The 15,406-nt window shown below is 59.4% G+C and overlaps 1 protein-coding gene and 1 non-coding gene across 4 annotated transcripts in view; one reads left to right on the plus strand and one right to left on the minus strand.

Annotated features, from left to right (window-relative positions):
* LOC103666828 (ATPase cation transporting 13A2) overlaps nucleotides 1-10,013 on the minus strand; it is an 18,464-nt gene extending 8,451 nt beyond the window's left edge. Inside the window, exons 1-9 of one of the 3 annotated variants that reach the window (XM_040645843.1) lie at nucleotides 9,877-10,013; nucleotides 3,376-3,470; nucleotides 3,083-3,265; nucleotides 2,736-2,794; nucleotides 2,447-2,558; nucleotides 2,105-2,181; nucleotides 1,215-1,292; nucleotides 981-1,050; nucleotides 59-193 (exon numbers count right to left, since the gene is read on the minus strand). In XM_040645843.1, the coding sequence (XP_040501777.1) occupies nucleotides 59-193; nucleotides 981-1,050; nucleotides 1,215-1,292; nucleotides 2,105-2,181; nucleotides 2,447-2,558; nucleotides 2,736-2,794; nucleotides 3,083-3,265; nucleotides 3,376-3,470; nucleotides 9,877-9,886 (819 nt within the window). In that variant the 5' untranslated portion in view covers nucleotides 9,887-10,013. Of the gene's footprint in view, nucleotides 1-58; nucleotides 194-980; nucleotides 1,051-1,214; nucleotides 1,293-2,104; nucleotides 2,185-2,446; nucleotides 2,559-2,735; nucleotides 2,795-3,082; nucleotides 3,266-3,375; nucleotides 3,471-9,876 lie in introns of all 3 variants that reach the window. The other 2 variants (XM_040645844.1, XM_040645842.1) reach the window with 2 other exon arrangements.
* On the plus strand, nucleotides 3,545-3,633 carry LOC121099859. Its single transcript, XR_005831600.1, has one exon. It is a non-coding gene; the product is annotated as a small nucleolar RNA SNORA16B/SNORA16A family (small nucleolar RNA).
* Nucleotides 10,014-15,406: the final 5,393 nt, after the last annotated feature.

Here is a 15,406-nt window from a genome sequence, read left to right on the forward strand (position 1 = left end):
CCCGCCTGCCCCGCCCCCTCCCCCCACCTGCCCCGCCCCCTCCCCCACCCCCCCCCACCTTTCTGGTCTTGTAGAGCGACAGGCAGATGGAGGCGGTGGAAATGAGGAAGATGCACAGGGCGTACGAGTAGTAGCGGTCCGCCAGCCACAGCCCGATGCTGAAGGCCTGGAACCCATAGTAGGGGTTCAGTGCCTGGGGGAGGGGCGGGGAGGCAGCATCAGGGCCCGCGTCCCCGGGGTGGCCCAGCCCCAGGCCGGGCCTTTGCCCTGCTCCTGCTCAGCCCCTCCAGACATCCCTGGAGCCCCCGGCTTCTAGGCTCTAAGAGGACACAGGCATTTAGATGCCAGGCCCCTGCTAGGCGCGTCCTCTAAGTGTCATCCAATGGTGATGACAATTCCACGCTCCGTTTTGCAGATGAGGGAGTGGAGGCACCGAAGGGTCAAGTCACTTGCCCCGAGCCACACAGCTCCCAAGTGGCTGCCTGGGGGTTCCATCAGGCCCGACTCCAGGAGCCAGTCTCCCTCTCGTGGGCGTCCGCCTCCGGCTCAGAGGGCCGGGATGTTCAGTGTCCTCTAGGGTGTCCGCGTCACTGGCGCCCTCTGTCCCCTATGCCACGTCACCCCTCTGAAGCTTGGGATCTTTGTGTATGAACCGAGTGTCCCTACTCACGCGGCTGCCAGAGGGTTAAGGCGGGATAGGTGCAGTAAGGCCCGGGCTCTGGAGCCCGGCTCTCGCACACAGAAGCCCGGGCTCTGCGGCCTGGCCTCCCGGCCTCTCCTCCCAGCCCCAGCCTGGACCACGGCCTCCAATTCCTTGCCCTGAGCAGACGGGGCAGGGTCTGAGGTGACTGTCCCCTACGGAGGAGTGGACAGCTGCCCTAGCCTGTCACTACAAAGCGGCCCTACGATGGCAAGCCCCTGGCCAAGGTCACACAGCCAATCCAGGCCAGAGCTGGGGCGAGGCCCAGGGACAGCCCTACCTCGTCCACCAGCAGCTGCGGGTAGGACTTGACCGGCACGCTGATCACGTTGGGGCCGTAGACCGTCTTCCTGTAAGAGAAGTGGCCGGGCGAAGAGATGGAGGGGACAGCGGCAGCCAGACCCTCCGGGGTGACACAGCTAGCACCTCGTCTTACAGCCAGGGAAGGCAGGTGACCGAAGACCACGCAGAGCGGGCCAAGACACGGGTCCCCAGCGTGCGGGGCGGTGCCCACCTCACGGTTTGGTCCTGGAGGGTGAGGCCGGAGCAGGAGCGGTGGACGTCGTCACAGGTGCGGCCGTGGTCCAGCAGGCTGGGGGGTGGGGGGGGTGGCGGGGGGCGGGAGGGGGACTCATGTGGGCGATGGGGCCTGAGCGCTGCCTCCCCTGCCCCATGGGACTCGGGGCTCCAGGCCCCTTCTGGCCCACTGAGCTTCTGGGAGGAGGCAGGTCCCTCACTGACTCTGGACTTAACCTTCTCCTGTTCCTCCGATCGGGCTCCAAACCGCGTCGCCGAGGAAGAACAACGAGCCATGATGAGAACATTTAATAGTGACAAGAATCACTACTACTGAGTGACGGAAGTATTCCTGACAATGATGATGCCTTCCGTAAGGGACTTAACCTCTCTGTGCCTGTTTTCTCATCTGCAGAGCGGGGATGGTGACAGCACCTGCCACGGAGGGCTCTGGGGGGGATGAGAAGCCACACGAAGCGTGTGGCAGGTGCCACCCCCATGTGCCCTTGCTCAGCTCTGCAGACGCAGCTCCCATTTACTAAGACTTAGGAGGAGGCTGAGTGGGGACGAGCCCCCAGACAGATGGTCTGAGTGCAGAGCCTAAGGTCTGATTTGGCGTTTTCACCTTGGCCTGAGGCTAAGCCTAACTTCAGGCGAAGCTTATATACTTTTCCCCTCAAAACAGCCCTAGGAGGCGGGGATTCTCTTTATGCCCTGGTTACAGACAGAGACTCCGGGGCCTGGGGAGGCTCGGTGACTGGCTTGCATCGCAGGGGACCAAGGCACACGGCTGAGAGGGGAGCCCACGCCGGGCCACCTCATGCCACCTCTTCTGTCCCGCCCAGCACTGGGGTGTGCGTGCACACGCGCGTCGGTCCTCACCCCTACCTGACTTGGCAGAAGGCCTGCTGGCTCTCCATCCAGACGAAGCGCTGGCCCCGGAAGACGTAGTATCGGAGCGTCCGCTGCTGGGTAGGAGAGAGAAGAGGCTGGAGGCAGCCTCAGGAGGAGGGGGGGTGGGGGGCCGAGCAGGGGTAGAGGCCAGAGTCGCAGGAAGGAGGCGGGGAGGCCTGGATGTGTTAAGGTGGTCGGCCGAGCATCGTAGACGTTGGGGACAATGGAACCAGAGGTGCCCGGGGAATGTGGAGTCCAACTGTCCCATTGTATAGAGCGTGAAACTGAGGCCCAGGGAGGCTTAAGGACTTGTCCAGACCCCAGCCGTCCACTCACTGCCTCTTCGTTCCTGCAGAACTGGGCGGTGTCCTTCCACGCACCCTCTGGGACTGCCCCCACCGCCGCCTGGCTCCGGCCGTCCTCCGGGCCCTGTGCCGGCAGCTCCAGGCTGGAAGGGGTGTGGGGGTTCTTGGGCAGCTCTGGAAGCTGTCCCAGCCCCTCCCCATCCCATGGAGCCGCAGTCCCTCCCTGGGGTGGGAGGCACTGCTCCCTTTGTTCCGAGCGCTTGTGGAAGGGGGCCGGTGGGGAGCGGGGGCTTCTGGGAAGGGGGACGGGGCTGCCTCACCTGCCCTCACTCACGGCCTCAGTCTGCACCTGCACCGTATACAGCTGCCACGAATTATCCTGGAACAGAGCTGTGGACTTGGTACCGGAAGAGACTTCTCCCCTCCCGGGTCCCACCTGCCACCTGGTGGCCCCTGCTGGACGAGGCAGGGCTCAAGCAGGAGCCACCCAACCTGCCCCTTCTGCCCACTGCTTGGATGGGAAAGTGGAGGTTCAGAGACGACAACTTCTGTGCGGTCCCAGAGAAAATCAGCGGCCAGATGGGGCTGAGAGCCCCCCCCCCCCGCCCCGCCCCGGGCTGCCTGACCCGACCCCAGCGCCACCCTCTCCAGCACCAAGCTGCCTCACCTCTTTGTCTCTTATTTCGATGACGAGTGTTTCTGCGCGGGCCAGGTTGCAGGGCCGGAGCCGCAGCCGCACCCCCCACACCGGCTTCCAGCGGAAGAGCAGCAAAGGGATGCCCGCCATCAGCCAGACCACGATGTGATAGCCTATGACTCTCCATGGACTGCCACAGTAGCCGCTGAGCCTCTGCGGGCGCGACACAGAGGGCCCAGGTGGGGGCGGGGCGGGCGGGGGGGAGGAGCGGGGGGGGCTGGGGGGCCCACGGGAGCTTTCGCCTGCCCACACCCCCCACCTACCACGGATGAAACTGAGGAGCTGAGGGGATCTACAGATGTCTCTATCGTCAGGGTCCCATAGCCGGCGGGCGTGCTGCCCACGAGAGGGCTGCTGTCTGTGGGCACAAAGGACAGAGGTCATGGGGGGGCGCTCCTCCTTCTGACTTTCAACAAAGTTAGTGTCGTCATTTGTGGCCCGTATGGAAGCTGCGGCGGCTTCCATGCAGCTGCTGTGGTCAGGAAGGAGCGGAGGGAGCGCTCTCGCTCTCCCGGACGGCTGCCGTCCTGGTTGCTGTAACTGATCTGTGCCTGTCATGTCCCCTCTGTGCCTGTCATTTCCCAGGTACAGACAGAGTCCTTTATTAAAACTGACACGCGCGGCGCCTGGCTGGCTCAGTCGGCGGAGTGTCTGACTCTTGATTTCCGCTCAGGTCATGATCTCAGGGTCCTGGGATCGAGCCCCACGTTGGGCTCCACACTGGGCGTGGAACCTGCTTGGGACTCTCTCTGCCCTCCCCACCACCTACGCTGTCTCTTTCTCTCTGACATGTTTCCGGAGACCAGCAGAATGTTCCATTGATGGGGTCTCGCACACAGTTACTAGAGTAGAGCTGTAGAGAACCAGCTTGCCAACACCAAGGACCAGCATGGAGGGGCCAATGGGAGCGGGTTGGACGTGCGAACTGGAAAAAAGTAACGGCAGGTGGCACAGATCTTTGTAGTGCTTTGGGTTCTTGCCCTGAAAAGCTTAAGGTGTTGGTCCCAGGACCAAAGGCAGTCAAACCTTTGATGCTGGAGAGCACAGGAAGGGGACAGTAAGATTACTCAAGACAACGGTATTCACAGCTGTGTGAGATGAAGGTTCTAGCAGGAACAGATGTGGCGCTTTCTGGTGAGTGAGGATCCTGGGGCCATGGCCGCGATGTGTCACAACCATCTCAGGACGTGGTTGCCCCCCCCGCCCCCGGTTTCCTGGCAGTGCCTGATTCTGAAGACCGAAGGGCTGTGCTTCAGAGTGAGGCCGTGGCCGGGAAAGCCATCTTCATCTGCGATTATGGGCTTACAGTGGGAGAGGAACACTATGGGAACGAGGCAAGCGGGAAGACAACGGGTTATTTTAGATGGGAAACCACGACCTTTGGATTTCCGCTAATGGTGGCATGACCAAGGAGAGACTTGAAGTAAAAAGAAAAAAGCATCACTAGGGCCGCCTGGATGGCTCAGTCGTTAAGCGTCTGCCTTCGGCTCAGGTCATGATTCCCGGGTCCTGGGATCGAGTCCTGGGAGCCTGCTTCTCTGCCCTTCCCGCAGCTTGTGCTCTCATGTTCTCATGCTCTCTCTCCCCCAAATAAATAAATAACATCTTTTTTAAAAAAAGAAAAAAAGCATCACAATTCTATAAACTGGTCTGACAGACAGACCCGAGGGCTCAAGGCTTCACGGGTCTGTTACCTGACTGTCCTGCTGGCTCTCACTCACAGGGTCTTATTGCCTTGTGTGTCTGGTTATCCCTGGCTGGGTGTGGGCCCACAATGGGGGGGACAGGGCCTGGTGAGCGCCCTGAGCTTCCACAGCCCTCACACATCCAGCTACTAGCTTCCTGGGAGCTCTGGGTCCCCTTTGCATGGGGTCCCCACCCAGAGGGCACAGATCAGGGTTGCTTATCCTTGTTCAACTCCAGGGCCCAGCAGAGTCCTGGCAGCGAGGAGATGCTGAGAAGTCGAGTCTGGACTGAGAATATGTCGGGTCTGCCTTCGATAGCAGCCAGGATACGGGCCACCAATCTGAAGGTGGGATGGAGGGAGGGAGAGGGAGGAGCTCAGCCAGTGGTGGGGGGTGGGGGGCTGGGCAGAGGGAGGGGTAAGCAGAGGACAGAAGCTGCTGTGTCCCAGCTGAGCACTTGCCAGGGTTCCTTACTTAACCCTCTGCGGGGAAGGGCTATCACCCCCATTGTACAGATCGGAACACTGAGGCTCAGAGAATAGCACTAAGTGGCTCTATTGCAGAAATTCTGTTCCCCCATCTTGCCTACGGCAGCGCTGGGGTCCTGGCAGGGCAGGCTCACAGCGACTGTTCCGGGCCTGCAGAGGGCCTGGGCTGACTGCTCCCACCCCTGGGCAGCTTTTGTGGGGTGCAGACATGCAGGTGCCTGGGTCCGTCCCCAGACCTACCAGAGCGATGGCAGCAGTGCTGGGGACCTGCAGGTTTCACAGGAGTCTCTGGATTCACTTAGAGGGACGGGAACACCAGGCTGGGGCGGGGGGTGCGAGGGGAAGCAGGCTGCAGATTTCTGAGCTCCGGCCCTTTCCCCTCCCCAGCCAGAGTCCTGCAAGCCCAGAGTGTCCCAGGCCACTGCCACTGTCACAACATCCCCAGCCCCTCAGCTGCTCTGTCCCCAAACACTTGGGCTTCTGAAGTTTCAGAACAGCCAACGCCTCCGAAAGCCTACTCTGCTCCTGGCCCTTTTCAACACAGTTAACACAATAACCCTGCCGTGTGAGCTCAATCACTATCCCATTTATATAGAAGAAAGTGAGGCTCAGAGAGGTTAAGTAACTTGGCTAAGATCACACAGCAAGAACGCTGTAGTGTCAGGATGCGAGTCCAGGCAGGCTGACTCCAGCGTGGGTTTTATCCCTCTGCCGTGCCACCTGAGAATGCCCTGAGGACTGGGGCCTCGTGTCCCCATCAGACCAGGCAGAGTCTGTGCAATCCTAGCCCAGCCCCCATATCTCCACATAACGACGGTGATCATAATTACGATGGTAATGACCATAATCAGAGCAGCCGACAGCCATCAAGCACTTCCCAGGGACAAGACCCACTCTACGCCTCCAGGCGAATTAGCTCATTTAGCACTCCAGCGGCACAAGGAGCGGGGCTCCTTTCTCTCATTTTACAAATGAGGGAACTGAGGCTCAGAGAGACAAAGACACCACCCCCTCGCCCCCTCAGTAAATGGTGGAACCAGGACTCTGGAGCCGGATCCTGCACTTTAGGGGCCCAAGTGGGTACTATCAGAGACCAGGGCTCACGGCCTCACCTCCCCAGGCCTCTCTGCACTCGATGACTCAACAACCCAAGCCCCACCTCCGGCCAGGCCCTCCCTGTCCACTCGGCTGACTCAGAACAAACAGAGCCACCAGCGCCGGGAAGAGGCTGGTCTCTGGGGAACACACCACACACACACACACACACACACACACACACACACACAGCCTGTAGCCCGCAACCATGGGGGTCTCTGGCCAGCAGCAGGGGCTCAAAGCTGGAGAGGTAGGAGGCCAGGTCAGCCTTCTCCCCTGGGGCTCCGACAGGCCCCAAGCCGGGTCCCCCGGGGCGGTCCCTTCCACTCTCGGGGCCCGGCCCCATCCGGCCGGCTTGTGAGTGAGTCTTGTCAGGGCTGCATTTCCTTCCCTTCCTGACAGCGACCTGGACCTGCCGACAACACTCAGCAGAGGGCCCTCTGCTAGCTGGCGGGGCCTGGCAGGGGGTGACTTGCTCTGGCTCCTGGTCTGGGGGGGCAGAGGAGCAGGCCTTCAGGGCAAGTGACAGCCTGGCAGGCTGGGTTCTCAGGCCCTCGGCCACCAAAAAGCCACAGACCTCTCTTGCGGTGGTCCAGTTGTTACTGGAGTCCCCGCTGTCTCTGACCGGCTCCCTGAGGGGGGCACGGTAGGTTGTGTTTTGGCCCTTAGGGCTGGTCTTGGGGGTTTCCGTGGCGTAAGCAAAAGAGCACCTTGGGGTTCTAAAGGGTTGACACGGGCCAGGCCCTGTTGCAGGGGCTTCATATACGTTACCTCGCCTACTCCTCACCACCACTCTATGAAGAGGGTACTTGTATCCCTATTGTACGGATTAGGAAACTGAGGCTGGCAGAGGTGAGGCTGGTGAGTGGTGGGATCTGGATCTAGGCAGTCTGGCTCTCGGGTCCACGCTCCTAACCACTGCACCCCCCTCCTCGTGGCTTCTTCCCCAGAGCCCCTGGCTCTCTTACAGGCAAGCTGTGTTTTGGGAGGCAAGTGCTTTAACCTTTCTAGGTTTCCATTTCCCCTCGCTAGGAGCGTAACCCTGAGCAGATGGCTGGCACACGAGGAAGTGTGAGCAGCGGCCGCCCCGGGAGAGGCTGACGTTCCTGAAGCCTGGGCCTGTTTCACGGGCAGCTGCCGGCTTCCCTGCCAGAGAGGTGTGGCTCGGCTCTGACCCATTTCCCAGGCTCTCTTCCACGTTCCCATCAGGCGGTCTGAACCCACAGCTGTGCCCCTGCTCCCCTGTGCACACTCGACCGCTTCTCCCCGGCTCAGGGCTGGGCTGGGGATGGGAGAAGCCTGCATGGCGTGCTGGGCCACCTGGGGCAGGTTGCCTCGCTTGTGCCGATCTGATTTCATCCGGCAACCATCCTCAAATGCATCCCATTTTACAGGTGAGAAGACTGATCTGGGAGAGGCAGTTGGCTTACCAACTTGTCTAGCAGCTGGAAAGGGTCTGTGTTGCTCTGAAACCCTCCCTCCCGGCCTCCACCACCCCCACCGATAGCCATCATGCCATCAGGCTGGACCGGGCGTCCCCACAGAGCCAGGCACGTGGCTGGGACTCGGGAACCATTTACTGAAGGAGAGAACGAGTGCACGCCTGCACATCTCGCTGACAGAACAGAGCACGGAAGCAATGGTGCAGAGTGTCACTGACCCCTGCCTCTGGGTCAGCAGCCAGGAGTGGAGGCGCTGGTCTCTTCGGGAAGGGCCCTGCCAGAGATCACCCTGTGCTCGCTTCCCCTCTGATCTAAACAATGCTCCCTCTGCGAGCTGCGTCCTGGTGCCCATCCCACACCCCTCATCTCCTTGGGGAGCATGCTTTCCCAAGTCCGCCTTGGAGGAAGTCCCGTCTGCGGAAAGCTCTAGTCTCCCGACAAGGTCAAAGCCCAGTGCGCTCTCTCCTGCGAGACACCTGTCGAAACACTCGGAAGTGCTGGTTTGTCTCCAGTCACATTTCAGTGTCCCCGGGGATGGCACAGGAAGGTCAGAGCAGCGTCTGATCTCCTTCAGGAACACCAGCTCAGGCTGGCCCCGAGCAGGCTGTGTAGGATGGGAATACTTTCCACGCCGATTGCACTGCTCTCCTGAATAACAGGGACGGAGAGGCTATTGCCAGCTCATTCTGCAGTACGGGAAACTGTGGAACGAAGCTTCAAAGTCCCTGGCGGTCATAAGGCTGGCAACGAGCGGGTCTGAATGAACACATCTCCCTTAGTTCACCCTCACAGCCGCCTTGTGAAAAGTATGGATTTGGACCCCATTTAACAGGAGGCACAGAGAGGTGTCCGCGATCGCACAGCTATGGGTGGTTCAGACCAGACTTGAACCCCCCCGACTCCACAGCCCTAGGGCAATGCCACCCGCACTGCGGAGTGGAGGGGCTGGAGTCAAAGCCATCTGAGAACCTCTTGTTTCCTGCGGAAGCCCGGCTTCCTGCTGCTGACCTGGCAGTGGCCCAGGGCGGCAGGGCTGCCTCCTCCCTTGCCGTGCTTCCCCAGCAGCCAGAAGCTCCTCTCCTCTGCCAGGCTAGAGGGGGTGGGCAACAACCTGCTAGTAGTAACCTGATCTTTAAATCTGGGGTTCAGAGGGCATTGTTCCTCAGCCCTCCCCCTCCCTCACCAGGGTTCACGCTGAGCTTCCGGTGGGGTGGGGAGAGAGGTGGGGGGTGGGGAGAGAGGTAGGGGGTGGGGAGGGAGAGACCAGAACGGAAGGGTCTGCCTCCGTTGAGGATGCTCAACCTTTGGTGGGCCCTTTGCTGAGGTCTGGGGTCTGAGTGACTGCCATGGCGACGAGACCCTCCTGGAGAAGAGAGGTCTCCTGGCTCCATTTGCAGCAGGTGGGATTTAGACTCTGAAAAGGGTGGGCTTGGGACACATGGTCTGGGATGGGTCACATGCAGGGTGTGGTCTTCGGACCCGGGTGTTGACAGGCTTCCCCTGGGGGCCCCTGAGGCAGGGGATCAGGAGTGGCATTTGTGTCCAGGACACTGACCCAGGGATTCGGGAGCCCTGGCTTCTCCAATCTCATTCATCCATCCATCCATCCATCCATCCATCCACCCATCCATCCATCCATTCATCCCTCCATCCATCCAAGAGGAGTAACTACCCAGAGGCCCCGGATGCAGCGGCCTCCAAGGCTCTTCCCCGACCTGGACATCTGTCATTGCGGGAGGGAGTCCAGTAGGCGTGGGGCAGCTCCCTGCGCCCCTTCCCCGAGGACCTCCAATCATCCTCCTGCACAGCGCCCAGGGCTGCAGGAAGGCGGGGAGGGGATGGCTCCGCGCGCCGCCATCCCCGGGCTCCTGGCCTCTCCGGGAAGGGCCCGGTGCCCACTCCCCCGGACGGGGGCGCGGGCGGGGACGGGCCCGGGGATGCTTCCGGGGGTTGTTCCCCTGGCCCGCGAGCCTGCGGTGGGGGTGTCGCGTGGCGCGACGACCGGCGGCCCGGGGACCGCGCCCGGTTCCGGGCGGCCCGAGCTGCGCACTCACCTGCGCTCATGCCGGCTCCTCGCGCTCATCGCCGGCCTCGGCGCTGCGGCCCGTGGCCTGGGCCCGGGCGTCGCGATGCCCCGCGGCGGGGCGCGAGGCGAGAAGCGGGAGACTGGGGGCGCGGGGCGGAAGGCCGGGGGGCGCGAGGTGGCCCGGGGCACCTGCAGGAGCCGGCGGCTGGCGCGGCGGGGAAGGTGCCGCAGTCGGGGTGTGCGCGCAACCAAGCCCCGCCCGGCCCACTGCGGCCCCACGTCCGCCCCGCGCGCGCGGGATGCCGGGACTTGTAGTCCGAGCCGCCTGCGCCGCCAGTCCGCGATAGACAGACACGGGGTGAGGGGCGCCAGGGACTGCGACGGCCATCCCTCAGACACAAGAACACACAGAGACACACTCAGAGACAGCAACCCTCAGACACACACACACACATACAGAGTCACACACAGAGGTGACACGTAGAGAAAGCGCACACATACACAACAGTGGTGTGACACTCAGAAACACAGATATAACCCCCCCTCCGTGCACTGCACACATGGAGTCAGCCCCAGCTGCGTACCATAGTGGTCAAGGGCTATGCATGCGGCTTCAAGCTGGCCTCCATCTTTTTCAGGCTGTGTGACCTTGGGCAAGTCACCTACCTCTCTGGGCCTCCTTTCTTAACCTACAGGATGGCAATGACATCAGCGATGCCGGCCTCATAGAGTTGTTGTGAGGCTCACATGAGGAAACACGTAAAAACACTTGGGACAGCACCTGGCATGGCTTGGTAAATGTCAAAGAAGGAAGACACGCCTGCCCAGAGACTCAGGGACTCAGACGTGTGTGGACACGAGGAGACTCTGCCGGGATGCTTGGGAGGGTCTGAAATGCCAGAGGAAGAGCGGAGGGATAGCCCAGACCCCAGACGCCTCACATCATGACTGCAGACACACCTGCACAGGTGGGACGCATGGAGGCCCTGACAGGCACTGGACGCCTCATCCCCCATTGTGACAGGTGCAGACATGGTGTCCCCTGACCCTGGGGTCGGTGGCTTCTGGACTAAGGACCTCCAAAGGCGGATGGTGAATCAGAGACCCCTGGGTCTGGGGCAAATCGGGGAAGGATCGTATTAGGGCCAGGATAGGACTGGCCCGGTCCATCGTCCATCCAGTGTGACCTGTGGCATGCCAGGCACTGTTCTAGGAGCTGAGAACATGACGGTGAATGAGACAGACACGGGGAGCAGCCGAAGGCAGGCAGACAAAAACTCTAACAATAACCTGTCATGGAAAGGGCTGGAAGGAGCTAGAACTTCGATGTGGGGGTAATGGTGCAGGATAGACTCCAGAAGGGAAACCAGGGAAGGCCTTGATGGTACCTGATACGTGGCAAGAACTCATATGTACCTTTGCTAAAGGAGCAAATGTTGGCAGCACTTGCTGATGCACAGGAGTGGAGGGCAGGAGCGTGGAATCAGAGATGCTCCAGGGTTCTGTTCTGAGCAGGTGGGGGACAACGGAGCCGCTTGCTGAGCTCGGGCAGGCTGCTGGTGGAGCTGCTTGACCACCTGGGGGATGCGGCTGGCTTCACTCCTTTGAGACGTCCTGTGTCATCTGCTGATGATATTTCCAGTGCGGGTGGGCTATTTCTCAGAGTCCCCATGTCCTCCTCCAGACCCTAGCCTAATGCCTGATGGACCTCTTGCCCCAGGGAACCCAGAGCCCCCCGGCAGGCAGAATGGCTGCGTTCAGAGAAGTGGCCTGCTAGGATGGCCTTGTCAAGAGGCAGTGTGGTACGGGGACCGGGGCTGGGCTCTGGCCCTAGAGACCTGCGTTACGATGTGCATCTGGAGCTTTCTAGCTGTGTGAGCTTACAACGGTCACTTTCCCTCTCTGAGCCCCTCTGCTGCTGTGCAGAACGGAAGCTGTTCAGAGGGCAGAATGAAACAGCAGGTGCTTGGTGGAAGCTGGTTGCTTTCTTTAGCTCCTGGCGCTGGGCTGGAGGCGTCACGAAAGCAGGGGGCTCAGGGACCGCTTTGCCGGATTGGTCCCCTCATTCATAGTGCTCATGGGGCTGGGCTTTGAAGAGGCTCCACCCTCTGAGCCATGTGGGAAGGAGCTGCACCTGCTGCTCCGCCCATCGCCTGGACGGGCAGGAGGCCAGAGGAAGCTTCTTCCAGAACCACAGAGGATGTGGAAGTCCCTGCCGTCTGCTGGGGTTACCTTTGGGGAAGTGGCTCTCACTGTGTGGTCCTCTGAGCGGTCTGTGGGTTGGGCTCCAGTCACCTGTGGGTCAGAACCCATCAAGGAATTTTCCTTGCAAAGTCGCTGCTCCCTTGGGGGCCCCCGAGAAGGACATAAAATAGGCCTGGTCCAAGTGGCAAAAGGTTTGACAAGTCATGAGTGTGAACCAGTTTATTCGGGAGCATTGCCTTACTTCTCAATTTTGCCAGTTTCACTAGATTTTTGCAACAAAAGCGGGTTTTCTCACCTGGTAACACACCCCATGACAAGATGATGGCTGTCTAGACACATAAAGTGGGGTTTCAGCAATTTGTGTTGCCGTCTCCTGGGTGAGGAGAAGGGCAGGAGATAATTTGGGTGTTGGGGTCGGCCGTAAGCGCTCTGTCCTTGCACTGAGCGGTCAGTGTGATGTGAGAAATACGCGCTCTTGGTCCTGCCCAGAAAAACCATCCCCTGGACGGGATGTCCCCCGCTCTGGCCGGGCGGGTGAGACACATCCCAGGTCCTCAGGTGCAGGGGGCTGGGACCGGAAGTCCCGGGTGGTCCCTGCAGCTCTGAGGGGGCCTTCCGCGCCGTGGGGATCTGAGACCAATCAGCTGAATTGCGTTTCTGGAGCATTTGCTCTTCTGCAGGTTACATGCTTTCCCATTTGTCTTAATTTTTTTGAAAATTAATATGTTAAGTATTTAATTAAAAAAATTTTCAGCTTTTTTGAGGTATAAAGGATTCTCTTCCCTGAGTTCACATATCTGTCTACACACATATTTCCTTTTTTTGGGGGGGGCGTGAGAACTCCCATTTATTCTCATTTGGAATTGAACCACAATTCTGAGCGGGGAATGCTGTTAATTCCCATTTTATAGATAGGAAAACAGAGGCCAGAGGTTCAAGTTGCCCAACGACCAGGGAAGAAAAGATGGCTGGGTCCCGTCTTAGAGAAACTCGAGGAACTCCACAGTGTTACTTTTGTGAATGAAGGCACATCGTCTGGACACGGTCGGGGGCCCAGAAGTAGCATAAGGGACAAAATACCGTCTTTCTCTGCTCAGGTCTGAAGTTTTTACTGGAAAACTCTGTGACTGTTGAGATGGAACGTTTGCCTGCAATCCAGAGAAAGATTTAAATGCAACTATGGGTGGATCACATGTTCCCATTTGGCCCCGGTTTGAGACGGGGTCAGAGTGGCGGCGGTCACGTATCTGACGGGTGCGGAAGCTGATCTGCGGTGGCAGCTCCCGGGACAGGACACTGCCTCGTCCCCGGAGCGGGCGGTGCAGAGCTTGTCATTCTGAGCCCTGACGCTCTTCTCGAGAAAACCCGTCTTTCTCTACCCGTCCAGGCGCGAGGGGCAAAGTCAGATCATGCGTGGATCCCAGGACTGTGACCTTCCGGGGGCTGACAGAGGTGGACGGGGTGTGAGCGGGCGTGGAACGTGTGCGGGCTGCCGGAGCTTTTTCGGTTCCCACTTCTGAACAGACGCTCCGGCACCTGAGGACGGGGTACCGTGTGGTCTTACAGGGGTGGTCAAGAATTTGAGATGCGACACTTCAGGGCGAAGACCGTCGTGAATTTCTAATAAATCAGTGTCTGATCCTTTTTATTTTGGCGACTTGGGCTCCTCGGTGGCAGGGAGGACATCTTGCTCATCTCTCCCCCCAGCACCTGGCCTCTCGTAATGCTGGAGCGAGGGCTTTTGAGCTGCCCCTTTTCAAAGCCAGAAACGCTCATTAAGGTTCATCCTGGGTGAGTCAGACATTGTTCTTCGCCTCCTGCCTCATGAAGCAAGGGGCCTTTGTTTCCCGGCTGATCTCACTGCTGTGGGTGAAAGAGCAGCCCTGGAGTGTTCCCCAGGGAGAGGACGGTCGAACGGGCAGCAGCCGCAGGGCCGTGACGGTGCACCTGCCCCTCGAGCACGAACCCGGGGTTGGAGAGGCTCAGGCGGAATTTGAATGACACACACAGGTAGAGCTTTATTAGCAGCAAAGAGGCCCTTACATATTGTGGGGTAACACCAGCACGCTGCTGTCATTCCCAAGAGCTAAAAAACGTGGAAGCAACCCAAGTGTCTACTGAGGGATGGGTGAACCCACGAAATGTGGTGTCTACACGCAAGGGAGTGCTCTTCAGCCTTACAAAGTTCTGGGGCACATGGCTGGCTCGGTGGGACACGGGACTCTTTTTTCTTTTTTTGAGAGAGAGAGAGAGAGAGACAGCGAGAGAGGGAACACAAGCAGGGGGAGTGGCAGAGGGAGAAGGAGGCTTCCCACTGAGCAGGGAACCCGATGCGGGGCTCGATCCCATCACCCTGGGATCATGACCTGAGCTGAAGGCAGACGCTTAACGACTGAGCCACCCAGGCGCCCCAGGGATATGTGACTCTTGATCTCGGGGTTGTGGGTTCGAGCCCCACGTGAGGTGTAGAGATTAAATTTTTTTTTTTAAGAGAGAGAGCACGCACTGGGAGGGTGGGGGAGTCTGGGAGGGGCAGCGAGAATCACCAGTAGCCTCCCTGCACAGTGCAGGGCCCGAGGCAGGGCTCGATTCCATGACCCGAGCTGAAATCCAGAGTCGGACGCTTACCGGAATGCACCACCCAGGTGCTGCTTAAAAATAAAATCTTAAAAAAAAAAAAAAGGAAAGTGGTTCTGACACAGGCTACAACACGGATGAACCTTGAGAACTTTATGGCAAGTGAAGTGTTACCAAAGACAAAATACTGTATGATTCCACTCACAGGAGGGAGAGTCGTCAAAGTCAGAAAACAGAAAGTAGAAGGGCGGTGGCCGGGGCGGGGGAGCTGTTTCACAAGGACGAGTTCTGCCGGACGCAGAGTTCTGGACGCTGGTTGCACAGCGATGTGAACGTACAGAACGCCACGAACAGCACACTAACAATGGCTAAGAACATCAGTTTTGTTATGTGTATGTGACAAGAAGAAAGAGGAAAAATGAAAGTGGACAGGTTATATCACACCCTGGGTTTTTTTTTTTTTTTAAGATTTTATTTATTTGAGAGAGAGAGAGAGAACCCCAAGCGGACTCCATGCTCAGCTTTACACGGGGCTCGTTCTCATGACCCTGAGATCACAACCTGAGTCGGATGCTTAACTGACCTGAGCCACCCAGGCGCCCCATATCACACCCCGATTTTGAAGGGAAAGCTTTCTGTATGCCCGTTTGTCAAGACGGAAAGGTCTGGGAGGAAATACAACTGTCAGTGGGGGGTGGGGTGAGTGACTCGGGGTCTGGAGGGCCTTTCACTTCCACCCTGACTCACTTTCGCACTGTCTGGCTTTTCAGAGAGCG

This window comes from Ursus maritimus, unplaced genomic scaffold (genome assembly GCF_017311325.1).
Source record: "Ursus maritimus isolate PB19 unplaced genomic scaffold, ASM1731132v1 scaffold_32, whole genome shotgun sequence".
NCBI classification, from domain to species: domain Eukaryota; kingdom Metazoa; phylum Chordata; class Mammalia; order Carnivora; family Ursidae; genus Ursus; species Ursus maritimus.